At 40.4% G+C, this 27,464-nt stretch overlaps 1 protein-coding gene across 3 annotated transcripts; it reads left to right on the top strand.

The window, feature by feature from the left end:
- The first annotated feature begins 4,548 nt into the window (after positions 1-4,548).
- LOC117703659 (uncharacterized) lies at positions 4,549-27,001 on the top strand. 3 transcript variants are annotated; one of them, XR_013109070.1, is made up of 5 exons: positions 4,555-4,692; positions 10,156-10,282; positions 10,488-10,548; positions 11,705-13,900; positions 21,461-27,001. XR_013109070.1 is itself a non-coding variant. In XM_076930344.1 (5 exons), exons 3-5 carry the CDS (start codon positions 10,249-10,251, stop codon positions 13,281-13,283), a joined length of 1,674 nt encoding a protein of 557 aa, XP_076786459.1. In that variant the 5' UTR covers positions 4,566-4,692; positions 9,756-9,837; positions 10,156-10,248; the 3' UTR covers positions 13,284-20,961. The 3 variants fall into 3 exon arrangements, 2 of the variants coding, with proteins under 2 accessions (XP_076786458.1, XP_076786459.1); XM_076930344.1 differs by lacking the exon at positions 21,461-27,001 and adding an exon at positions 9,756-9,837 and having other exon boundaries at positions 4,566-4,692; positions 11,705-20,961; XM_076930343.1 differs by lacking the exon at positions 21,461-27,001 and having other exon boundaries at positions 4,549-4,692; positions 11,705-20,961.
- The last annotated feature ends 463 nt before the right edge of the window (positions 27,002-27,464 follow it).

The raw sequence follows: 27,464 nt of genomic DNA, 5'->3' as shown, positions 1-27,464 counted from the left end.
TTTCTCTTTATCATTTTATAAACACATTCAGGCAGTAATCTAAATCTTAGGCTAGAACAAAGAAGTAGGACTCAGGCATTGAATTTGACATTGTGCTAGGACAGGGAAGTATACTTGAATATTTTGGGCATCCTGATAAGCTCTTAGAAACAGTGATCAGTAGAGTTTGCTTATTGTCTTGCTTGTTCCTTGACTATTTGTATTGCTAGTTCTTCAACCTAGAATTGACCTAAATATTTGCATATAATTAAAATGTTATAGAAGCAAATTGGGAAAAAATAAAGCTGCCTTCAATCTCAGAATTTGCTGGGGTCAGGCTGCAACGTTGTCTAATCATCTTTTCTTCTTTTTAATCCTTCTGCGCTGGAGAACATGTTGACTGACTGAGCTGGTTTGGTCAAACTTAATATTCACAGGAGTAGGCAAAACTATGTATAAGTATATCCAGATTCCTTAAGTAAAATCTCTGTGCTCCCTTTGCTGAAGAAAGGCATTGCTTTGAAAATGGCTCCTATGTTCTCCTTACCTGCCACAGGAAAAAAAAATTCTCAGTTGTTCTACCTTGTCTGTTGGCTAGCTACTATTAGCTCTCAACTTGAACACATGTGGAATTAACTAATACACAAAGAGTTGGGTACTGTGAGGAATTTTTCTTCATTATACCTTTAGATCCGAGTAGATTATTTTTAATCTGAGAATTTTGGAATGATACGATTGACCTTTAATTTTAATATAGGCCATGGCTTGTGGTTACAGCCTACATATATAAAGAACATTAAAGATGGTAGTTTGTTCTCTTTGTCTTATTGCCCTACCTCTGCCTAGTGAACTTTTTGTTGTCATTTGTCAGTTTGTTTGTTTGTTTGCTTGTTTTTTAAATATTTTTTCAGCATTAGAGCCAATTTTTCAAAATTCAGGTATGTACTGAAGACCATCCCAGACATCCAGCCACATGGACTGAACCTCTATTGGATTCTTCATCTTTCCATTGATAGACGGCCATTGTTGGACTAGTTGAACCACAGCCTGTGATCCATTTAATAGAATGACATGAGCCAAAAGGTAGGTGCTCTGAAGCAAGATTGTATAAAATTACAAATGATCTGAAATTATATCAAAAACAACAACACTAATCTTTAATTAACTGATGCTAGGAAATAGCTAGGGAGTAACTCTGACCAAGGAAAAGCTGTTAGGTCCTTTCTGGTATGTGGGTACAGCTTGTGTTCTACTGCAGGTCAAGTTCTCAGGATTTTCATCTTTTCTTTAAGATAGAAGCCAGTCCTAAGATGGTGTAGGTTTCACCACTCAATCCTCCAGAGTCCATGTGTTTCAAGAATCATGGATCCCAAAATGACAGTACTATTTTGAAGATGTGTGCAGCTTATAAGAAATGGAGCCTCCTTTGAGAAATAGATTGCTGTTAAGTACTCAAGTTTAATAGCCATTTTATGTTTCTATTTCATGTCTGATTCTTGACCTCATACCCATTTATCAAGCTAGATTCCCAACATTGTCCCCAAAGCTGCCTACCATAATGGACTATTTCTCCTGACTATATATACTACTAGAATATACTTTCATTCTTTATATCACATGTTGCAACTGACAGTTAAACGACCGTAATCACCAAACAATATTTTCATGTTCCCTTTTAGGACAGAGTGCCAGGGACACCATGGACTTAGTGGGGACAGAATGACATGGTTCCTGCCACTGGGACAGGACCAGTGGATGTGGGCCTTCAAGAGTGTCAATGGCAGCTATGAGCATAGGCTTGTTTGCAAACTAATGTATGTATTTTACGTTCCTCCCTTAACGTATGTTCTCCATGTCAACATGAATGACTCCATGTGGATCAGACACAGTACAAGTACTACAGGCAAAGGTGTGGCTAATGTCTCATCAAAATGGTAAATGCTGCAACCTTCAGGACAGCCCTTACAGCTGGGGAAAATACCTGTGAAGACATGGCTTCAAAAAGTTTTTCTCAATAAATAATGATGTAATATAAATTATGAGGAACTTCAGGAGTATAAAGGAACAAAAGCAGGTGTGCTGTAAGTCAGCTTCTCAGAGAGACATGGAGGAAGGAGATAAAGAGATGTGGGGAGCTCTTCTGTCCCAGGCACTGCAGGTGCCACAGGTTACCAGCAGACATGGCCAAGTCCAACAACCACACCACACACAACCAGTTCCACAAATGGTGCAGAAATGGCATCAAGAAACACAAAGATATGAATCTCTTGAGGTGGTTGACCTCAAGTTCCTGAGGAACATTCACTTTGCCAAGAAACACAAAAAGAAAAGCCTGAAGAAGATGCAGGCCAACAATGCAAAGGCAGTGAGTGCATGTGCAGAAGCCATCAAGGCCCTTGTGAAAGCCATCAAGTCCAAGATTCCATAGGGCCCAAGCTGCAAACTCAGCTGTCTGGCTCTCATTGCTCACTCCAAGCTTGGGAAGTGGATTTGAAGCTACATGGCCAAGGGGCATAGGATCTGCCAACCACTGCCCAAGTTTCAAACCAAGGCAGAGGCCAAAGTTCCAGCTAAGGCCCAGGTTGATTCTCCAGCACAAGCTCCCAAAGGTGCCCAGGCCCCTGAGAAGGCCCCATAGAAAAGGCTCCTACCAACGAGAATACAGATGGACTGCTATGACACACCTACCCACACACTATTCCCAGATGACTAGTGTTCTATGCTGTTACAAAGAAACTTGAGGTGAGATCTCTTAATAAAAAAAAGAGAAAGATGTGGGGAGTGATGTTTACAGAAGAACCCAGTCAACTAAAGGTTATTTTGTTGTTGTTGCTGTTGTTGTTGTCATGCTTAGAAAGGCTGACAGATTACTGACTTCAGGATCAGCCTGGGACAGAGCAACTTTAGGACAGGTGAGGTAGAATCGGTAGTTTCAGGACTGGGTCCCAACCAGCCACCTTAGCATTTGTGTTTAACAGAGGCAGGCAGATAACTGAATGCATTTGCAAAGTTAAAAGAAAAGGTTTGTTTGCTGTCTCCTAAGAATTAGGGGCCTGTGTGCAGGGGAGGCTAATAAAAGGAGTAACTGCCTGGGTGATAGGGAAAATGACAGATTGCTTTTATGGTATGCAAATGAGGAGCTATGGAGTGAGTTTTGCAGAGTGGCAGGAGAGAACTGTTTGGTGAACAGTCTCTAGCAGAACATACACAGAGAGCTATCTGGAGCTCTCCAGAGAAAACAGATGTGTAAATGTATGTAGAACACCTAAGTAAAATCCCAATGCTCCCTTTCTTGAAGTAAGGCATTGCTTTGGAAATGGCTCCTATGCTCTCCTCACCTGATACAGGAAAAAATCCCAGCTGTTCTGTCTTTTCTGTTGTGCTAGCTATTCTTGGTACTCAAATTGAAAACATCTGGAATTAAATAAAACTCAAGTAGTTGAGTACTCTGCAGAATTTTTCATAATTAAAGTTTTCGAACTGAGAAAAGTATTTTTAACTTGGGTCATTTGGGGTGATAAAATCCATCTTTAACCTAGGGCACTTTGTGTGGTGACAGCCTACACACATGAAGGACATGGAAGATGGTAGCTCTTTCTCTTTGTCTTATTCCCTAACTCTGGTTAGCAACTTTTTCTTGTATTTATTGTTTATTTGTTTTATTTTCTGTCAATAGCAAACATTACAACATTACAAAATTTAGGAACATTACAAAATTTAGGTATTTACTGAGACCAGCTGAGACATCCAGCCACATGGACTGAACCACTATTGGATTCTTAATCTTTCCATTTGTAGACTGCCATTGTTAGACTAGTGGAAACGCAGCCTGTGAGCCACCTAATAAATGCATTTCCTACATAATAGAGACTCATTCTATCAGCTCTGTTCATCTGGAGAAACTTTACTATATGTAATATAGCTGCTGATTTGTTGTTGTTGCTATTGTCATTTTATAGACTCACTGAGGACTTTCAGCTGATTAAGAAGAGTGCTCCAAGGTGTCTGTCACTTATTCCCTGCTTTGCTCTGAGACCTGTCTCATAAACATCAGGTGAAAAGTACTTGCAGTTTACCTCAACCGAGACTGAAGGAAAAAAAAAAAAAGGTTTCTAAAATCGTTCTTAATTTTTAATATTCTGGGCACCTGTCCACTTGTGGGACAGATTAGTAACTCCATTGTAATCTGATTTATTGACTGCCAGAGCCATCCAACTGAATCCAGGATGAAGTGGAAGTACCTCCTGAGTGCTGTGATGGGAGTTCAAGAAAGCTCCAAATTTGCAAAGCAATGAACACAGTGTGACTGCCCACATGGGTAGAAGCAGGCAGTTGAGAAGCAGGGTTGTGAACTCTTACTTTGTCCCAGGACCTTGATGGGAGGACAAATAAGGTACTGGAGGAGAGGCACTTGTGCTTCTGAACTTCAAATCTGTAGATCTGGAAAAGGATTGGCCAAAGCTGGAACCACTATGCTGTGTCTCTTTAAGAGACTCTAACCCTAAGAGTGGTAATTATGTCACTCGAGTGTCGCTAGCCAATCAGAACCTGCACATGAACCTGCCGGTCAGAAGAGGAGGCGGCACTTCCGGGTAACAAGCCTGAAGTTTCTTCCTGTAACTCAGCCGGCTTGAGTGTTTCTGGGTGAAACCTTCTGAGTGACTCTCCTGGGTGCTGTGAGCGGAGCTCGGCAAGCTCAGAACTGCAGACATGGTAAGTGCAAGCTCATCTCCCACGACCGGGAGGCGGAAGCGGCTTAGCAAAGTACGCATGTGTCGTGGGTCTTCCCGGTGTCTGGATGGTAAACAGCAGCCAGACACTTGCAGCCTCCTGTGAGGTCCTTTGTGGTCTCTCCTTGTACCCGGCTGTGGCCTCTGAATAACTTTGTTATGGGAGCATCTGCACAAAACTGGGCAGCAGTGGCTTGTGTGTAGAAATATACTCGGCATGATGCCAAACCTGAGAGCCCTGGTTTCTCCAGTTTCTTCTCTAAGTTCTGCTCTTAGCAATGAAGTTGTAGGTGTAAGTTCCGCTTGGAGTTGGTATTGTGAAGGCTGTAAAAAGAAATCTCAGTGTGTTGGGTATCACTCCAATATTAAGCTGTGATGTACAAGTGTGGAACTGATGATATAAGGAATTACCAACATTTAGGAAATAGTAAGTCACACTAAGTGGAATTTATCCGAGGAAGCACTGCCTGTAAACACCTGACAAGTATGTAGCATGCTAAATATGCAGTCCTGTTAAAAATCAGTATTGTAGTATACATGTTTCCTTACCAGGATTGTCCAGACGTTTGTCCCCAAACCTTAATGAAGGGGACAAATCTGATTTACAGTCAGCCATTAGGCTCATGCTGATATCAAAGAACAGGCCCCTGACAAGCTGCTCAATGAGGCATTACAGGGTCACAGCCAACATTAAGGCCTGGTATGCCATGAAGATCCAGTTTTCTTGGGAAAAGCATAGTTTTGCCACAAGGACAGGACTACACCTGGTGACATCTCTTTGAAAAGGACAACACTGTGTGATCTGGGCTGGTCCAATCAAATAAGTCTTGATCCTAATGTATGGAGAATTGCATATCTCCTTCCTAAAGTCTATCCCCTTAACAGCCTGGAGCCTTAAGCTTCAGGAGCTTTACCTAAGGACCTGGGGTATTGAATAGAAAACAGTGCCCTTTCTCCTTAACCAGCATTAAGGTTGGCAGAGGTGGTGAAGCTTTGCAACCAGAGCATTTGGGGAGGAGAAGCTTCAGATCCTGAGCTTCCAACTCTTTCCAGCATAGGGTGATATGGGTATCAGTCTCAAGTCCACTGTGGGCTTGGTCAGTAATGGATTCCCTTGTGCAGAGTTGTTTTATTCCACTTCTCCTGAGTTTGTCCCAGTGTATGATAGTCACTGCTGCCTTCCTAGAAGTCTCCATCTCGTTCCCTTTCTCCCCTGTAAGTAATACACAAGATGCTGCTATTAAGAAGCTTACTTGACATGGACAGAGCTTGTGCAAGGTCTCCCCACCACAGCTGCTGTGCATTCTACCTTCTACATTTCCTATCTTTCTCATCTCCACTTCCAACTCAGGAGCCCATCACTAAAAACTGACCTGCTATTTCAGGGCTCTGATGCACTTAATCAATGATTCTGGGGATCTTTGCTGTGTAAATCTCATAGCTGTCTTACGTAGGACTTACAATCTCTAGTCCATATTTAGATTGTTGAAAATAACAACAGGAAGAAACTTATGAACAGGAAACAAACTTATGGATGACAGTATCCAAAATCTGTTTTTGGTTGGCTCCTCTTTGAGCATTAGTCAGAGCTGATTCCATGCTGTCCTTAGGGAGATTGTTCCTAATTAATATGTTAATGTTGTATGTGGAGTGATTTCTTTCTGGGGTGATATATTAATTCTGGGAGAGCTGCATCTTTTCCTTTTATAGAGATGTTTCTAAGACAAGCTCTGTTGACTCAGGTGGCCTTGATCTCTGTCTGTTGCTCCACAGGGCAATGACCTTGCTTTTTGCTTCATGAAAATTCATAAATTGTTGAATTAAAAGAATGCAGCACAACAGCATTGTAAGTGTGCTCATTTGAATCATATAATGAACTATCCATTTCTTCCATTTTCAGATGAGAACAGGAGGAATGGCTTACTTTATTCACTGTCAGGTGACACAGGGCAGGCAATAGCTGGATCACAGACTAAAGTTTATGAGAGTCAGCTGCAGGCGTCAGAATTCTAGAGTAGGACCTGATTCAGGTAGGGTGAATAATTTTATAATTTCACAGTGTATATTTAATATTACATAGGATTACATTAAACTAGATTGGTGGGTGTTTCATTGGGGCAGCTTAGCTTGAGCCAGTGGATGATGAATTTTGTTTTTAGGACTGGTATTATATAGATATGAGCAATCCTAGCTGACATATTTAAGTTGGTCCAGAAGTTTAAAACACATGACATTAGATGTAGCTGTGTGTGTCACCTTATAGATCTCAGCACTTAACACTGCACATAGGGGCAAGGACAGTCACTATCCTATTAATGCCATTTCCTCTACCAGGAAGGGTCTGCTCTTTTTTGAAGTCAGTATACCAATATGGTTTTTCATTTATATTTATCTTTTCAAAAAGTTAATTTTTGTTATTAGTTTTTCAATTCCATTTTCTTCATTCATAGATACTCTGATCCCTTACTTGTTTCTATTATCCAATGTTTCCCAGAAATTAAGAATGCTATTCCCTTTTCTAAAGAGATTTCCTATCTGCCTGTTTAGAGCAACATCTCCTGTAGCTCAGGCTTTCCTTATGCCATGCAGTTAGGACTTCCTTTGAACACCTGAACCTGCCTCTGCTGCCCAGTGCTTGGAAAACAATCCTACAACTCCTTTCAGTCTGGCTTCTGATTGATCAGTGAGACAAACCACCAGGGAATGAGTGTTGTCCAACCTCCCCGGATTAGGGGTGAGGGGATTACAAATAAAGAGGGACCTGTATAAGAACTGAGTTCAGTGACCACAGATGAAGCTGGAATAATTGCAGCACAGACAAGGAGGAGGAAGAAGGAAGGTGAGGCTGTTTTGCTTTTGCAGTAGTTGTCATTCGCCATGGGCAGTCAAGTAAGCAATTTTAGACAGTGAGTTAAATTCCACACTGGCCATCTTGACTTCTCAGATCAGGATAACGAGGAATCTAAATGAGGAACAGAACTTATATCTAGAAACCAAATTTCTGTATTTTCACTAGTTCAAACAAAAGAAGATCTAGACAAACTGGTGTGGCTGTGCCTAACAGGATTGTTATTATTCCTGTGTGAACAGACACAGTGTAAGAGAAAAGATGTGAGTGCTCCTTGGTGCGCTCTAGTGCGTATGTTTAGTTTCTCAAAAATACTGGACCATAAAGTGTGTTTGAACTTATAAAATAATCTTTGAGGGTATAATCATCATTTCTTCCTTCTCCTTTCTCCCTGGAGCTACATCTGAAACTCTGGGACAAGGAGCTGAGGGGCCCATTTAACAAATCAAAGCAAACCTGGCTGGCTGGGTTCTCTCATCAGACCACAGTCCCTACCTGTTACAGAATATTGATGACATACCTCACCCTCTAGCCCAGAAGTAGGGCTGCCAGTCTCACAGCTGTCATTCCCTATGCCATCCATCCATTTGGGGACTGGTCTTTTTCATTCAGATCTCTTGGTCTGGCTCTTCATTCTCCAATCCTACCTCTCCACAAAGTTCAATGTCTATTCTAAAACTATCCCAGATATAACTGGGTCTGCCTATGTTCTCTCTTTTGTGTATACTAAAATTTCTACTCAACCATATCTAGAAGCAGTGATGTCCTATAATTTTTATTTCTGCTTTTTTTTTTTATTTCTCTCCTTTTATTCGCTCCTAGCTTTAAAATTCATAGCAACTTTTTAATTGTTGTTACTCTATGAATTTGATTGCAGTTTGGCTGCAGGCCTTCCCCAGTATGAAGCAGAGATGGCTGCACTGGATATTGCATGTATAATTGAATATGCAAAGAAAGGACCCTGTAGGTAACAGGACCCTCTAAACATGAGGGACTCTGGCACACCTATCAATCAGGAGCACGAGTGAAAGGTAGCTTACAGGTTCTTTACAGGATTTTCCTCCGATGCATGTGTTACAAGTTATGCAGAAGACCCCAAGCCATGCCCTGGTGGTTGTGGCCATCTCTATTGCCAGGACAGGAGGAACAAGTCAGCTGAGGTATTGAACTCAGATCTACTGGTACTAAGAGACCATGGTTCAGAGTGTGGTCCTTTTGCTCCATGTAGTGATAATAGCAGAGGACCCTGTCTTTTGACCCTTGCTGAGTAGATTTCCAGGGAGGGTCTGTAGCCCTGTGAGTGGCAAGTAGTGAAACTTAAATGTCACTATCTAGTGTGTACACACAGGCATTGCTTTTTGTGTGCAGTAGGATGACATTGCAAAAATGGAGGTTTGAGTTCTAGAATGTGTGAACCTTCTATATTCAGTTTTGTGTGACTAATTTTATAAATAATTTAGAAATTACTAGAAAAGAGGTGATAGGTATCATACTTCAGAAACATTAACTAGACTCCTTTAGTCATTCTGTTACCTCCAGTAATAATGGCCTGGTACACAGAAATTCAATTCTTGGTTACAAAAGGAACTTCTGAGATGTAGAAGTTTCTCAGGTGTGTATGGTGCTGGATAGTTACATAGGACAGATTTCACATCTTCTAACATAATCCATGTGGCAAGAAGCAGATATTAAATCATTATTCAATATTGTGTTGTGTTAGACTTCAGTGGAACTAGTTTTGCCTTAAATCACTAGGGGACATGAAGAGCTGCAGAGCCATAGACCACCTTCTGATCACCTACCTTTATTGACAGAACTCTATACCATCAGGCCTCTCTCTCTGTTTGGAAGACAGACATGTAGTAACTGAAAAGTCAGAAATATAACATTTTAGAGGTCACTTAAGTTATTTTTGTACGAATCTTGAAATCTGTTTTTATTTTATTTGTATACAAGCACAGGTAACATTGGTCAAGTCCACATTTTTCCTGGTGTAGTTCCCTCAGTTGTTTTGAAGAGAACTTGAAAACTGGTCACATGGAAATGGGCAAAGGAAGGATTCTCTGATATTGTGCTGCAGAGAGTTGGGCAACTGAGAATTGGGTCTCGGGTAACAGATAGTGGGATGGGTCTTTGGACAGACTGCTTAGTCTTCTGGAGGACTGGCCTGTGGTTGAATAGGAAGTTTTTACCCATAGTTCAGAACTCGGACACAGAGATGGAGTAAGAAGAGAAGGGAAGACGGAAATCGTCCTTTGTATCTACAGGAGGCATGGACAGGTGAGAAGAAACTGCAGTCCTAAGGGCACCCTTGGGTATTATGTCTCAGGGAATAGAAAATGAGGAAGGTCAGGCAGGATCCTACTGGGTTCATACCCAACATCTTAATACAGAGGCATCAGATTCCCAGACATCATTTATTTGCTTCTACATTTGCTTAAGATTTTGTTTTCCTTCAGCTGTGAAAGACAGCTTGCATACTGGATAAAAAGTCCTATGTGGATGGGCAGGCCAGTCAGCAACTATTCATTTTGAAGTACACATTTACACTGTTGCTGGAATCATGGTTTCTTATGTACATATATACTGGAAATTTAGGATGTAGTGACCTATGATGACGTGCATGTGAACTTCACTCCGGAAGAGTGGGCTTTGCTGGATCCTTCTCAGAAGAGTCTCTACAAAGATGTGATGTTGGAGACCTATAGGAATCTCACATGTATAGGTAATACAGTGATTTATTTTTTCACTATCAAAATGTAGGCAATCTGTTTCTTTGTTATTGTTATTTGTTTTTGTAATTTCAGTTAAGAATGAGGAAGAATGAGGTGAATAAATCATAGATGGTTCTAAAGTTCACTCAAGTTGATAACTTAAATGTTGTCTAGTTTCCAATAATATAACATACTGTCTCTGGTACCATATTTTAGGCTGCATTTGGGAAGATCATACTGTTGGTGAACATTTTCCAAGTACTAGAAGACATGGAAGGTAATTTTTATGTTCAAGCTGATACAAATATGCTTATGAATAAAGTTTAATATGTGATGCAAGTTGTAAAGAAAAGCAATAGGGTAAAATATGCACTGCTTTAAGATATAGATGATTATTAAATTTCACAAAACCATGAATGTCAATGGCAGACATGTAGTTTGTGTGTAATTTACAAGGTGTTTTTTAATTTCAAAAACACAGAAAGAAGAGATTAACAAATATGTCACTATTTGAATCAAGCTGTGTAGGGCTGTGCTCTAGAACTGCCAGTCTGTTCAATCTCATACCACTTAGCTATTGCAAAGGGGAAACACATTTATTAGGTGATAAGTATATGTCTAAAACCTTGTAATAACCAAGTAATCCATAGTAAATCTGTTCTTAGCCGTATACTTGTAATAACATTGCTAAATTTATTGAGAATGACAGTTTATGAGATTTAAAGATGCTTTTGTGGAGAAACTTTAATCCCTGTACCACATCAATATGAGGGGAAAAGTCAAACTGTGAATGTAATGTGGAACTCTTTCATTTGTTATTTTTTTAATATTGATGTCATAAGTCATGATGGATACAAGCTTTTTGAGCATAAGGATATTGAAAGAATCAACATATCTTTCTCTGTTACAGAACAATCAGAAGATGTATAGCACTGCCCACTTTGAATAGACATCTCTAAATGTGCTAAAAGTTTATAAATAGTTAGTTTCCCAATATTATTGAGGATATTTACCAACTCAAACTGCTGAAAATCTTTATGAGAATTAGGGAAGTAGAAATTTTTTCTGTTAATATTGGTATACATTCCTAATGTATTATTCACATGATAGGAAATTTTCTGAATGCAATCAGTGTGTAAAAGCTCTGAGTTCTTCCTGTTCTCTTCAAATATGTGAATAACCTCTTATAAAAAAAAAGTATGCTATAAATGTAAGCCATGTAATCAATACTCTTCCCATTCCATGCATCTTTAAAGATGTAAACCAACCAATAATGAAAGAGAACACCATTAAATGTTAACAAAGTGATATTATGTTAAGATCAGATTACACTTTACAATGTAACCAAATTGTAAATGAATTCATACAGATAAAACCATGCATCAGTATAACCAATTTGAGAAAGCTTTCACATGTGGCAATTGTATTTGCAGGCATGAAAGAATTTGTACTGGAGAGCAACCCTCTGAGATTACTCATTGTGGCAAAGCTTTTGCATATCAGAGTCATACTCAAACGCATGAAAGAACTCATAGTGGAGAGAAACCCTATAAATGTAACCACTGTGGTAAAGCCTTTGCCGGAAGCAGTGGCCTCGAATATCATAAAAGAACACATACAGGAAAGAAACCCTATGAATGTAATGAATGTGGTAAAGCCTTTACAGCAAGCAGTGTTTTCCAATATCATAAAAGAACACATACAGGAGAGAAACCCTATGAATGTAACCAATGTGGTAAAATCTTTGCAGCAAGCAGTGGTCTCGAATATCATAAAAGAACACATACAGGAGAAAAACCCTATGAATGTAATCAATGTGGTAAAGCCTTTACAGGAAGGAGTGGTCTCGAATATCATAAAAGAACACATTCAGGAGCGAAACCCTATGAATGTAACCAATGTGGTATAGCCTTTGCAGGAAGCTGTGACCACGAAAAAATTAAAGAAACACATACAGGAGAGAAACTCTATGAATGTAACCAATGTGGTAAATTCTTTGCAGCAAGCAGTGGTCTCAAATATCATAAAAGAACACATACAGGAGAGAAACTCTATGAATGTAACCAATGTGGTAAAGCCTTTACAGGAAGGAGTGGTCTCGAATATCATAAAAGAACACATTCAGGAGAGAAACCCTATGAATGTAACCAATGTGGTAAATTCTTTGCAGCAAGCAGTGGTCTCAAATATCATAAAAGAACACATACTGGAGAGAAACCCTATGAATGTAACCAATGTGGTAAAGCCTTTACAGGAAGAAGTGTTCTCCAATATCATAAAAGAACACATACAGGAGAGAAACCCTATAAATGTAGCCAATGTGGTAAAGCCTTTGCACAAAGCAGTGGTCTCCAATATCATAAAAGAACACATTCAGGAGAGAAACCCTATGAATGTAACCAATGTGGTAAAGCCTTTGCAGGAAGCCGTGTTCTCCAATATCATAAAAGAACACATACAGGAGAGAAACCCTACGAATGTAGCCAATGTGGTAAAGCCTTTGCACAAAGCAGTCGTCTCAAAATTCATAAACGAACACATTCAGGAGAAAAACTCTATGAATGTAACCAATGTGGTAAAACCTATGCTGGGAGTAGTAGTCTTGAATATCATAAAAGAACACATACAGGAAAGAAATCCTATAAATGTAACCAATGTGGTAAAGCCTTTGCAGGAAGCACGGGTCTCAAATATCATAAAAGAACACATTCAGGAGAGAAACCCTATAAACGTAACGGATGTAGTAAAGTCTTTGCACAAAGGAGTAATCTCCAAAGATATAAACAAACAGACACAGTAGAAAAGCCCTATGAATATAACCAATGTTGTAAAGCCTTTGCAGGAAGCAGTGACATCCAGAAACTTAAAGAAATGCATACAGGAGAGAAATCCTATGAATGTAACCAATGTGGTAAAGCCTTTGCAGCAAGCAGTGGTCTCAAATATCATAAAAGAACACATACAGGAGAGAAACCCTATGAATGTGCTCCATGTGTTAAGGCTTTGAAGTAAGGTGTCACCTCCAAAAACATAAATGAACATATACAAGAACAAATCCTTATTAATGTAATGAATCTAAAACTTTTTTACAAATCAATATTTTAATATGCAAAGAACACATATTTGAGAGAAACCCTTTGAGTGTATTCAATGTGGTAAAGCGTTTTCACGAAGCAGTGGTCACTAAAGTCATAAAAGGACACATACAAGAGAGCAGTTTTTGAATGTGAGCAATGTGGTTTTAAACCTTTGTCACAAAACAGTGTCCTCCAAATATATAAAGGAACTTATACTGAAGAGAAACCCTGTTTGTATCATCAATGTTCTGAAATTCTTCTATGTCCCAATCATCTTCAAATACATAAAAGGACATGTACTGGAGAGAAATCCTCTGAATGTAACTAATGTGGTAAATCCTGTGCACAAAAGAGTCATCTCCTAGTACATCAAAGGATACACACTGAAGAGAAATCCTATGAATATAAGCAATGTGGTAAACTTTTTCCAAGTCACAGTTCTCTCCAGGTAAATAAAGAAGACACACTCAGGAGAAATTCTCTAAACGTCATCAACAGGATAAAGCCTTTTTCCTTGCAATTCCCTTCAAGTACATAAAAGAAGACATACAGGTGAGAATGTAAGCAGTGTGGTAAAGCTTTGATATGTCAGTCATATTCAGAGGCACAAAAGAAACCATAATGTAGAGGAATTCTGTGAGTGTATTTAATATACTGAAGCACATTTCTATAGTTGTCATCACCATGAAACAATCCATGCTGCGTAGAAATTTATGAATACATCTAATATTGTGAATCCTTTTCAGATTTCTCGTTTTCATCAGCATGAAAGAAAAACCTTATGAATGCACTATATGAGGAAGGCTTTATACATTTTTATGGTCTTCATCATCATGAAAGTACTCATAATGGAGAGAAAGTCTATGAGTGTAAACGATGTGGTAGAGCCTTTCTGGTGTGGGGTCCTCTCAGATCCAACACCACTCAGTCTCAGGTAATGCAGGTGACAGGAGTTTATGTTAATAAAGCTGCTGCTGGATCATGACATACTTGGAACATAATGTGTGACTTGTAACACACATTTTCCCACTGTGAGCCATAGTGTTATAGAGCTGTCATCCTACAGTCCAAAACGCTGGCCCACAATTAATTCTGTCTGAAAGAACTGCGGCAACAAAACCGGAGAAGAGCCTGAGCAAAAGGAGGTTCAGTGATATGACCAAATTTCAATCCATCTCAATGGGTGCCCTCAGGTCTGATACTATTTCTGATGCTATAGTCTACGTACAAACAGAGGCCTGTCATGACTGACTCCTAACAGGCCCAATAAGCAGCTGAGACAATGAGATGCAGATGTTTCTACCAAATCAATGGACAGAAACTGGTAATCCCTGTGGTTGAGTTAGGGGAAAGCTGGAAAAAGTTGAGGAGGAGTGCGACCCAGTAGAAACACCATCAGTCTGAACTAACCTGTACCCCTGGCATCTCTCAGACACTAAGCCACCAACAAGGTAGCATAAACCACCTGATATACAGTAGAGGACTACTGGGTCTGGACTCAGTCAGAGTACATATGCGTGATACTCCAGAAACGTGGGACCCCAGGGAGTGAGGAGGTCTGGTGTGGGGGTTGTGCATGGGTCTCCCCTTCTTGGAGACTGAGGGAGGAAGAGTAGGATGAGGAAGAGTTAGGGGTGGCCAGGAGGGGTATAAAATCTGGATTGTAAAAAATGATTGAACAATAAATGAAAAGACAAAAAATTATAAAAGAAAAAGAAGGCTGCTTATTGAATCTTTCTATACCATTGGTGATTTTGTGTTCCTGGAACAAGGACATGCTATTATGGGAAAGAAGACCTATATATGTGCTAGTAGGAAAAAAAAGGCTTTTGATCCCTTCCAGTGTGATATGGGTCAGATATGACAGCAGATGTCCCCCCGATAATTTAACTAAAGGAAAAAAAAAATTTCAGAAAATCAAACAAGCAGGAAACATGATTTCCTGATTCCTCCATAAAAAGTCTCTACATAAAACTTCAGATAAAAGTAGACAATTCATGTTGTTGTTTATGGAACACTTAAGATTCAACATGCCATCATTACTATGGCATGAATGAAGATTTATTACGATTACTTACTGGTCAAATTAACTTTTAAAAGGATAGTTTTCTTGTACCTGCTCAGATCAGAAGCAAAATTTGATCCTTAAGTAAACTGTGCACCTTGCACAATCCATAGGAATATCTTAATAGTACTGAAATCCTAGTTGTAAGATTCATATATTGCAGAATGTCCCCCTTTTGACAAGATTCATTGTTGGGGATGCTGAGATGACCTGTTGATGCAGCTACCTGCCTCCTGATGCTGGAAGAAATTGGTGAAATATTTTGGATTTCCTCTAATGCTACTTGTTTTAAATCAGTTCCCAAATTGTCCAAGAACCATGCATTTGTGATGATGTGCATTCTATTCTCAGCTGGTTCTAATTGGTAGACTTGCACAGCCACCATCAGGGAGCAGGAAATTAACCAGTTACTAATATGCCCAATATCTGCCTATCAGTCATTTTTCAATAAACAAGAAAATTTCCACATTGGAAAGAAATGCTACCAATGAAATTAATGTGATAAGGCCTTTTTTGCAACACAGTTATCCACACCTACATAGCACATACTGGACTGGAGACTTATGAATAAGCAATTGGTAAATCATTTGCATGTAACTATATTTTCAAGTACCGTGAGAAAGGCTATGCTGCAGATGAACCCGTATTTGAAGGCAGTGTGGGAACATTTTGCAGTTTAATTTCTTTTATCTAAGAGTAATATGTTTAGTGTATAATCAGTCTTAACTCTTTGCACGTCACAGTATTCTTTGAGAACATAAGGCACCACTCAGAAGGGCATCAGTAACCATAAAGGATTTGGTAAGATCTATAGCCAACACACAAAGTTCTTTATTAGGAAAAAATGTGTCAACAGTCTATTCAAGGTGTATAATGTGATGTTCTTCTCTATTTTGTTTGAAATTGTAATCTTACTTCTCTCCAATTACATAAAATTTTCCAACCAAGTGTCAAACTTTATAACTGTGTATTAATGTGTTTCCTGTTGCTGTGCTAAAACCCAATATCTAAAGCGACTTATAAAAGAATTTAATTTGGCATATGGCTTTGGTGGGGTATGATTTCACATGAGATGTAGCAACACAACTGTTACAAGTTCCCTTCAGATGTTGTGATTTGTTATGTATCATGACTTGGATGTCAGTCATTACTCAAGGATATATTGTATCTCTTGATCTTCATGGTTCAGCCTATTGAATACAAATTATAGCATAGTAGATGCACCCCAATATTTTCTGTTTTGTTAGCATATCTCAACAATGTTAATGTTAAACTGCTTAATAGAAGAGGACATAACAATCATAAAATACTTCAATGTGCACACATCTATTGATGTTCTATGCTTTTTTATGTTCCCATTGCGACCAGGCCAGCTGAGTCAATCAACAGGTTCTCCAGTTCAGGAGTGAGGATTAAAAAGAAAAAAGACCATTAGACAGCATTGTAGCATGACCCTAGCCAGTCCTGAGGCTGAAAGCAGGTTTACTTTTTTCCCCAATTTACTTTTATAACATTTTAATTACATACAGGTATTTAGGTCAGTTCTATATTAAGCAGCTAGCAATACAATAAATGCAAATAACCAAGAAACAAGCAAGGCAATAACCAAAGTCCCATAATCTTTACCATGAACACTGTTTCTGAAGGCTTACCAGGATGATCCAAATAACTGAGCCTACTTTTTTGTCCTAGCCCAAAGTCATATTCATGCCTACTTTTTTGTTCTAGCCTAAGATTTAGATACCTGACTGAAATGACTTTCCTGTGTTAGCCTAAAATTAGATTCCTGCCTGAACTTACTTCCTTGTCATGACCCAATGTCAGATTCCTGCCTAAGCCCATTTCCTTGTTCTAGGCCAAAGTCAGATTCCTGCCAAGCGTCCCCCCCAAAAGCTCTCCACACCATTAGTTACCATTTTGTACTAAATCTTGAAGTATGCCATTTAAGGGGATTCTCTAGAGATGCTCGATAATATAACAGCAATGAGATGTAATTTTAATAAGCATTTCTGATATGTGTTTTTGTGTGTGTGTTTGTTTCTGTTTGGGTATGAGTGTGTGAGTATGTGTGTGTATAATGTGTTAGGGGTTTTTAAGCAAGGAAAGACATGTGGAGACTGAACGACAACGTTGTAGGGTCTATTTGACCATCATTATGCAGTGACCAAGTCAGGTTTCCAGCATTGCATACAAGAGAGTTAGGAGAACAGACTCCTCAGATAGGCAACAGAATCAGGGACTCTCTCTGCTCCTATTGTTGGAGAACCTTCCTGAATAACAAGCTCCAAACTGCACATAGGCTACACATGTTTCTGGGTGGTGGCACAGGTACAGCCAATGATTGATCTTTGGTTTGTGAATAAGTCTCAGGTAACTCTTAAAGATTGAAGTTAGTTGACTTTGTGAGTCTACTTGTGAAGTATTTTTCCCCTCCACAATACTCAATTCATTCTGCAAATTCTCCATGGGACTCCTCCAGCTCCCTCAAATATTTGGTTGTAGGTCTCATTTGGACAGCTACTGTCTGCTGCCTCTTAGAGGAAGAGTTATGCTAGGCTTCTGTCTATAAACATGGCAGAGTATGATTTATAGTGTTATGTATTGGTTCCTATCCATGGGATGGGTCTGAAATTTGGTCAGTCATTGTAGGCAATTCCCTCAGACACCTCACCTTCATTATCCCTGCTCCTGTAAGCAAGGCTTTGTAGATGGGTAAGTATCATCATTCCTTCACTGAGGGTCCTGCCTGGTTACAGGAGTCATCACTTCAGGCTCCATACCACACACTCCTTGGCATGAGTCTTAGCTACAATCACAAACATAGACTCCATGTAGCCTTCCCCATTCCATGTCTAAGACACATCCTTAAAAATGCCCTTCCCATGCCTGCTGCTGATTCTCATTCACTCTTTCCAGCTTCGCTTGGCACTAAGGATTTTCAACATTTTCCTCATCTTCCCCTCTCCCACACGGTTTCCTCCCTCCATCCACTTCTAAAGACTGTTATCTCCCCTTCTGAGCATGCTTCGATCATCCTCCCTTGTGCCCTCTTTGTAGTTTAGCATATTTTAGGTCTGAATTGTCCCCTGGTTTTCCAGTACTTTGTGGGTAAAATCCATTTATAAGTGAGTACATGTGGGGCTGTAGCTCACGCATGGGCATGCATCCCGTTGGGCTGAGTTGTGGGTCCCGCACATCTGCCGCTCCATGTTGGGCTGTGAGAAGTCACAGAACTCTGCTCTGGGCATGGGGAGATCCCAGTCTGAAGTCATGTGGGGGCAGAGCTCCTGGGTTGGGGGTCTCCGGGCCAAGGCAGGTGGCCAGAGACCTGCTGGTTTCAGACCTTGGGCTCCCAGGCACCACTGGGAGGCCGCAGAGGGACTGAGACAGGGGACATATGGGCTGGACTGGCCGTCAGATGAAAGGGGCAAGTGAGAGAAGTTCTGGTGGTGCTCCACTGGGTGGGTGAGACACTTGGTCAAGGTGACTCACTTGGCTGGGTCATCCCTGGCTCAGCCATCTTGCTTGAGTTGGTGGGCACCATAGCTGGAACGCAGAACAGTCCTCAGTGAGAGATTAGGTGGCAGCTCATTAGTTGTAGGCCCCTTCTAAGCTTCTCCATGGTGGGCTACAATAACACAAGGAAATCCATGCTCCCACCAGCCCCTCCACAGATAGAGGGCATGACTACAGGCCACAGAGCCTCAAGAGATCTCCATATTAATGAGATACTTAAAGGTCAGAGGGCATAGCCAATTAAGCATTCCTTCCCAGACCATCCTCCCTACAGAACATATTTAAACTCAGGTCCGCCCTGAGCACAGGGAGTGTGGGAGTACAGCTTCATTCACTTTCCTCCATGACAATAAAGCTTTTGAAACCATGGACTTCCTCTCATCTTTGTGGCCCAGTTGTTGGAAACAGTGGACAAGGCCTTTAACTAATGAGCTGCTGATGCTGCCTAATCTCCCACTAGTAGACTTCTCTAGGTTTCTGTAATGGAAGCCACCAACTGAAGCAAGGTCACTGAGCCAGCCGAGAGAGAGTCACAGTAACCAAGAGTCTCCACCCCCACAGGGCACAGCCGGAGCACTGCCAAAGCTCTCCATTGTACCTCTCGGCTGTGGGCCTGTCCATCCCATACACCTCCATCTCCAGTCCTTCCATGGTACCCAGCAGCATCTGGGTGCCCAAGAACTGAGACCACCAGTCTCTCATGGGCGCCTTGGCCCAGAGACTCCCCCACTCCAGAGCTCTGCCCCCCATGGGGTCTTGGGACTGAGGTCTCTCCACTCCCAGGTGGAGTTCTGCAACTTCTCATAGCCTGACGTCTGCCCAGTGCTGCATAGAGGGAACTCAGTCAGACTCCAGTGCTTCTGCTCCCTGAGGAGCATGTGAGATCCACTACTCAGCCCAACAGGACCCACATCCACACGTGAGCTACAGCCCCACATAGGTCTAGCACTTATACCTTCTTGGATGCTGGGTCAGACTTTGGGAATCCCAAGGGTTCAGGTTTGTTGATGCTGTTAGTCTTCCTGTAGAATTCCTATACATTTCAGGTACCACAATCCTTCCTCCTATTTTTCTATAGGAATGTGAAAGCTCCATCCACTATTAGGATGTTGTTTTCTGCATCTGTCTTTTTAACATGTTATTATGTAATCTGAAAGATGTTTTAAGTGTGTAGGACAAAGAGAAAAGTCAGAACTGAGCTAAGAAAAACTGAACTGAGAGGAAATGAGGTGAGGAGAACTTTTTAGGCAGAAAAATTTTTGGACTGACCTGAACTCAAGAAGAACTTAGAAGTATAGGCATAGCATTCGGAGGAAAAGGAGTTGAGAGTAAGAGCATTATTATGACATCAAAGCAGGAGGAGGGAGCAAGATTAGAAAGAATCCAGAGTAGAATAACAGAATATATAGGTAACATAAAAACTTAGACAAGAATGTGAAGAATGCAGAGGTAAAGTAGAAAAAATAAGAAGCTACAGAGAGAGCAAAAGGAACAGGCAGGCTTCTCCTTACCATGGGACAGAACAGATCTTTTTCTTACTAATAAGGAAGGTTTAGAAGTATTAAAGGAACAATGCTGTCTTCTTATGAACTTGGATTTAAGTCATTTAGCATTAAAAGGGTAAAAGCTTTTTCTTTCTTTATGCAATAAATATTGGAGCAAACTTTTCATCCAGAATGTGTGAGTTCTTTCTGCACTGGTACCTGATCTTTTATTTCATATGCGTATGTAAGTATGGATGTTCCTGTGTAATTGAGAGAATGTCTCTCTCTCTCTCTCTCTCTCTCTCTCTCTCTCTCTCTCTCTCTCTCTCTCTCTCTGTGTGTGTGTGTGTGTGTGTGTGTGTATGTGTGTCTGTGTCTGTGTCTGTGTGTGTATGTGTATGTGTGTGTGTATAATTCTGAGAATGCATGCAGGCTGGACCCAACTGTTTGGAATTGAAATGAATAAATATGCATGTGTTAATCTATACATGAACTTCTGTGAGTTTTTGCATATTGCCTCATATAAAAGTTTCTCCTTCTGTCAGTGTTATTCTTGTCTCCCAGCTCAATAGAAGTTTATTGCTCCAAAATAGCCCCTAGCCAGAGAAGAAAGAGTCATCTGGACAAAAGGGCAAAGGATATAGCAATTTAACTTTTACTTATTCTCCTGCTGTTTTGATATGAGGTGCTAAGTGCCAGAGACTGCAGTTTCTGGCCTCAGAGGAACACAGAAGGTAGGTCAGCTACAGTAGCATAGTAATTTAGATTTAACTAAGTAAACTTTTTATTATCATACACCAATCCTAAATATCTCTTAAGACAAAAGATTACCCTCCACTGATGCTCTTCCCCCTTCACTGCCTCAAGAGGAACCTACAAGAAAGACCCCACCGGGGCCAACCACCAGAAACATTTTGGTCAGCTGCTAGGTAGAGCCTCTCAGAGGACAACATTCTCCTGTCTGGAAGAACAACAGAGTATCATTAATAATGTTAGAAATTGGTGTTTGACAATTGGATGGGTTGACACCTTCTCTTGTCCCACTAGGTTCTGAGGTTCCAGGCCTGTGCCCAGCCATAAACCAAGCTGTCCTTTCATGGCCCCACATGTATGTATATTTGATTAAGCGGGTCAGTGTCCCCAGATATCATGCTGGAATGTTTTTGGAAGCCTTGTCCAGAAGCCCATCACTTTCCCTCCCAGATTGCTACCTGTGTGCAACTGTGCTTGGCTATGCTTCCCACAATGAACTCTTTTCTATACTATGGCAGTCACATGTGATGATCCAGGTGAGTCATCTCTCATTAGGGCCCAGGCTGTTGATAACTAGTGTGGATATCTGCAAAGGTTGGAAGTACAGGTAAACCTGGTTATACAGGAGCTACCTCCTCCCCAGAACTGGTTGGTCTGTTGCTACTTGTGTGGAAATTTTATTTACTGCTTCTCAAGATCTTGCTGCCCCCATAGCAGATCCTAATGGACACCAAGTGACCTTGTGTAAACTTGCTCTCCAATTTAAAACTATTGGTTAAATGAAACTTGCAACAGCCAATTATGAGGGTTTGGGATAGAGAGGTGGGTTTGAGTTACTCAGCTAGGCATCACAGGTAGACTCCACAAAGAGAAGGAGAGGAGATAGGAGGAGTTGGAGGGAAATGAAGAGGAGGTGAAGGAGATGAAGAGCAGGGGAAAAGAGGAGGCCTCCCTGACTTATGATGGGCCAATAGCACATGCCAGAATGATATACCTTTCACGATGCAAGACTACAGGAGCAGAAATAACCCAGAGAATTTCAAACAGCAAGCATTTGTGGATCACAGTTCAACCAGTAGCCAGTGGAGTGTTTAGAGATTTTGATTAGACTTAACAACCAGCAATGGTACAGAGCCTAATAAATAAATATCATAGTTTAAATCTCATTCTTTTAAAGTTATGCATAAATTTAATAACTAATAATTTATAGGTAGTAGGTTCAAATCCTGCCCATGCCTCTAAGGGTTAGTGCTCTCTTAGCCATGCATTACCCCAGAAGACAGGACACAGAAATAAAATGGCTGGCAGACTTATGCGTACAGATCAGGCAGTGTGTTCTAATGCCTGGTTCATAATCACTTCATGTGTGCTGGCTTAAGAAGGCACCATCAGTAGTGGCAGCATCTCCCTCTTACACAACCCTGAGCAGTAGATCCGATGGTGTCTGCTTGCTGGCCTAGCTCTTGATGGACAGCCTCCCTCTGTCTCAGCCTCAGTCAGGCAACCTTCTTTTCTCCAGCCAGGAGAGAGCAGATTCCTACTCTGCTAACCCTGCCTTAGCTCACAGCAGTGTTAGTGAGCAGACACTCCCACTAATTTTAAATTAACTTAGAAAGAGGTCATAAGACTCACAGGGCTCTAAATGAGGTTGTATGAGCAAAAACCAATTGCTGAGGGAGAGATCACTCATTTGTAGAACTGCCTGCAAGCAGTATAGCAGACTCCAGGGATTCAGCTCCCCCAAATCATCACCCATGTTAGGTCACTTTGTTAGTAATGCAGCTAGCTCCCTATGTCAACCATGCTTGTACAAACCCAATAACAATTTTTCTCCCCTTCACTGGACTCGAAATGACTTAGGAGACACAGTTCTTGGTATGTTTAGGAGTTTTGAGATGGGTTTAAGAAAAGATTAAAGGTCCATCCTGAGAGGGAAGGCTCCAAATGGTGGACCAGCTTATGCAGAAAATGAGTTGAACACCTTTTATTTTTCTTTGCTTGGATCACAGATGCAATTTGAGAGGCTACATTTTACTCCCAACCCTGTCTACCTATCCCCACCTGCATCCAATTCCCACCTGCCTCCCACTCATTCCCAACTGTCTCTGTCTCCCCACCTGCCTCCCTCTTCCCACTAGCTAGCCTTTCCCCACCTGGTTCCCACCTGGCTCCCAGTCCTGCCCATCCTCTCACCCACTTCCCACTCTGCCTTTGTAACCATGGACTTCCAACAAATTATGATACAACATAAACCTTTCCTTTCCATACTTCTAAAATATTTTCATTAGGTATTTATTCACAACAACAAGAAAAGTCACTGATGCACCAAGCAATACTTGGATGGAGCCATCTCCTGTCTCTCAACATGCTCTTTCTTGGATTTACAGAATTCTCCCCAGGAAACAACAACAAACGCTGCACTTGTCACTTGCTGTAATCATAATCCAGGGTGAGTTCCAGACCTGAAGACAATTTCTTGAATAGTTGGTACTTGAGAATCTCCCATGACATCTTGTGAGCTCTCCCTACCATGGAGCCAGCATCCTACCTCAGTGCAGGCATTGGATATGTCTGTTCAAGTTGAAAAGGCAGCTGTGAGGAGGACAATGGCAAAAGTGACAGTGGGGAAGATCTTCAAACACATGGGCACAGGGGAAAATATCCTGAACAGAACAGCAACACTGAAACTAATAGAAGAGAAAGTGGGAAAGAGCCTTGAATGCTTGGGCACAGGGGATAAAGTTCCTGAACAGAACACCAATGGCTTATGATCTAAGATCAACAATAGACAAATGGGATCTCATAAAATTGCAAAGCTTCCATAAGGCAAAGAACACTGTCTTTAGAACAAAATGGCTATCAACAGATTGGGAAAATATCTTTACCAATCCTACATCTGTTAGAGGGCTAATATTCAAATATACAAAGAACTCAAGAAGGTAGACTCCAGAGAATCAAATAACACAATAAAAAATGGAGTACAGCCAATCATTGGGCTGAGCACAAAGTGCACAATGGAAGAGTTAGAGAAAAGACTAAAGGAGTCTTAGGGATTTAAAACCCCATAGGAAGAACAACAATCAACCAACCAGATCCCACAGAGACTCCAGGGGCTAAAGCACCAATCAAAGAATACACATGGAGTGACCCATGGCTCCAGCTGCATAAGTATCAGAAAATGGCCTTGTTGGGCATCAATTGGAGGAGAGGCCCTAGGTCCTGTGAAAACTAGATGCTCGAGTGTAGAGGAATGCCAGGGTTGGGAGGCAGGAGTGAGTGGGTGGGTGTGGGAGAACCCTCATTGAAGCAAGGGGTAGGGAGAATGGTATAAAGGGTTTCCAGAGTGGAAACTGGGAAAGGGAATAACATTTGAAATGTACCTAAAGAAAATATCCAATTTTAAAAAATAAAGAAAAATACAAGGCAGGAGCTTCTCCAGAAGAAGCTAGCTTGCTATTTTGCATGGGAACTCTAGGTCAGAAAGGTGCTGGCCACCCTCTTGTGGTGTGCACCAGTATTGCTCAATGTTTTTGGGTCTGCTGAGCAGGTGGTGTGCCCAGATAGAATGAAGGAGTGAAATAAAACTATTTTAAAGATTTCTTTGTTTCTATAAACTTCATTTCAGTGCAACTTATTAATAAAAAATCTACCCATGATTGTACTTGCATAAAATACCATTGTTTGACAGGAGCCTCCCAGTCCTGAGAGGGTAGTGGCAGGGGCAGAAAGTAGGACTCTGGTGATGTCTCTAAAGTCTGAGGGTCTCAGGGCTTTCTGGCTCTCTGACCTGTACTGAAATGGTGATGATAACTTCTAAAAAGTCCTAAAAACTTCTTCTGGGGATAAAAGACTGCAGCCTTAGGTGATTGACACCTGTAGCCTAACAACAGAAGATTAGGCAACGTGGTCTTTGTTCTGTCTCAGCATGCCTGCTATTCTGAGGTCACAGGAAGAAAAGACACTTAGAGAAGTTATTATAGAATTTATTACTAATTGTAAAAAGTATCCTGTGAAAGCTATATAAGGGGAAAGGTGGAAAGGTCTTAAGTGGGGAAAAGAAAAAATTCTAATAGGGAAAAATTCTAAGGGAAAATTTCTAGCCAGGGGAAAAGGGAAGGAAGGGATGAACGACCCTCTCTTTGTCTTTTTTTCAGTTATACATCTTTCAGAGTACATGATCACATGTTACAAAGTTCATCACAAGTTCACACCAAAAATCAAATCATAAATTGAAACAGAAGTTTACAACAGAGAATGTTTACATGCATATTATTAGGAGTAATTATCTGGCTAAACATCTATCACCTGTCACAGCTCCACAGGTTCACTGAAGGTTTAAAACTGTAACTAAGAAATTAGTGAGGTTTTGTATAGATAAACCCAGGCAATATTTTATCTTGTCCTAGCACCTATAATAAATCATTAGTTCCCTTTTAGTGTCCTTTGGTTAACTGTTTTACAACCTCTTGAAATGTGCTCTAGAGTAGGAGAAAGTCTGGTTACTATCTAAGAGCAATTAACTGATGACACATGGGAGACTGGCAGAGTTTTCATTGCAGTTTTGACTATCAGAAAGGGACCTAATAGCAATCCCACTATAAAAGAGCTTAATAATCATTGATATAATTTTAGGAATTCTTATAGGATCATCATTAAGACTTAAGAACTCATCTATTTGTGTATATAGCATCACCACAAGACAGTACATCTTTGTGCAGAGATCTGCTCCAAAGGGTGTGCTATTGCTTAGTGATTGTTATATTTGTTTAATAATAATAGAAAAAGCATATTAATAGCAGGAATCTTTCTTAAAATAAGTCCCTTACAGCCTTGCTGAATAAGGGTTCACTTGTCACAGATTATATAATAATTCAAGGCAAACCATTTTAGGATGATCACCTGCTAATTATTAGCTTCTCCCATTATGGCTCCTGACATCTCTTCCCTTCGAATAATATAAATGAAGCATATATATCTCCCTTTAAGCAGTCCTGGTAGCAGACCCTAAGTGCTTGAAGATGACTGGAAGGAGAAACAGGAGCAGAATAACTAATCCTATGATAATTCCCAAATTTATAAGAAAATTCAACAAAGAATTATAACAAAAATTTATGATTGAATTTGAAAAATAATCAGGCAATTCTACTACTGAAGAACTCTTCAGTCTGGAGTGACTGATGACACTGATCTGGGAATGTAAAGTATCCATATCAATAGTAAGTTGTGAATAGATCCACACACCATGTAGATGTGCCTATATCTGTACCCAGGACATTTGTGGCCCATTGTAGGGCAGAGGGGTGACACAAATGTTCTACGGTATTGCAGGGTCATCACATTACCTGATTTCAAATTATACAACAGAGCTGTGGTCATAGACATCAGCATGGTACTGACACATAGCCAGACACAGATTGATGCACTGGAATTGAAGATTCAGATATAACTGCACAAAGTCACTTGATCTCTGACAAAGGCACACACACATCCACCATGAACTTCCACTCACATGCACACACACATACACACATACACGTGTAGCTGCCACATGTTACAACATGTAGAGGAGAAAATTATGTAGTTAAAAGATGATTGTTTTGGATAGATCTGGGGGCTGTAGAGGGGAGATAGGGGTATATAGAATTATATTTAATTTTATATACATTTAGAATTCTGATAATGGAAAAAAATTGGAGTTGAAGAAATGACACAATGGTTAAGAGTACTGGCTATTCTTCCAAAAGTCTCAGATTCAATTTCCAGTAGCTATATGGCAGCTCACAACTGTCTATAACTTATTTCAGCAAATTTGACTTTCTCATACATACAAGCAAAATACCAATGAATGCAAAAATATATACTATTAAAAATAAAAAATCTAGAAAACTGTAGAGTTCGATCAATATTTCTTCTTAACAATTACATTTTCATTTCCAGAATTATCCTTAGTAATTAATTTGTATGAAAACAAATCAAGGCTTGCATATAACATCATTGATTATAAGGTATTAAGAAAGACTGGGCATTTCTGTAGCAGACTAGCAGCCTGGTAACAGCTGTGCTCTTTCAAAGTAAACCCATCTGAAGATTCGAAGATTATACTTACGTACATGTGTTGGGACTTGAATATAATGCTGTGTCTTACTTAATTCACCTCCCAAAAATGCATGCTTCCAGTTGCTGAGTGACCTTGCCTCCACCTGGCTTTGATTGGTAATAAATAATGGCTGTTCAGCAATGGCTGTGCATGGAGATGGAGGCAGGACTTTTAGATTGCCCAAGCAAGAAAATAAAGGGT

This window comes from Arvicanthis niloticus, chromosome 2 (genome assembly GCF_011762505.2).
Source record: "Arvicanthis niloticus isolate mArvNil1 chromosome 2, mArvNil1.pat.X, whole genome shotgun sequence".
Taxonomy (NCBI): Eukaryota; Metazoa; Chordata; class Mammalia; order Rodentia; family Muridae; genus Arvicanthis; species Arvicanthis niloticus.
Note: the sequence above shows the minus strand (reverse complement) of the source record. Positions and strands in the feature narration are given on the sequence as shown.

Coding starts and splice junctions, on each gene's coding strand:
- LOC117703659 (XM_076930343.1), top strand. Junction 10,283..10,487: donor TAGGAATCTCACATGTATAG/GTAATACAGTGA, acceptor ACCATATTTTAG/GCTGCATTTGGGAAGATCAT. Junction 10,549..11,704: donor AGTACTAGAAGACATGGAAG/GTAATTTTTATG, acceptor TTGTATTTGCAG/GCATGAAAGAATTTGTACTG.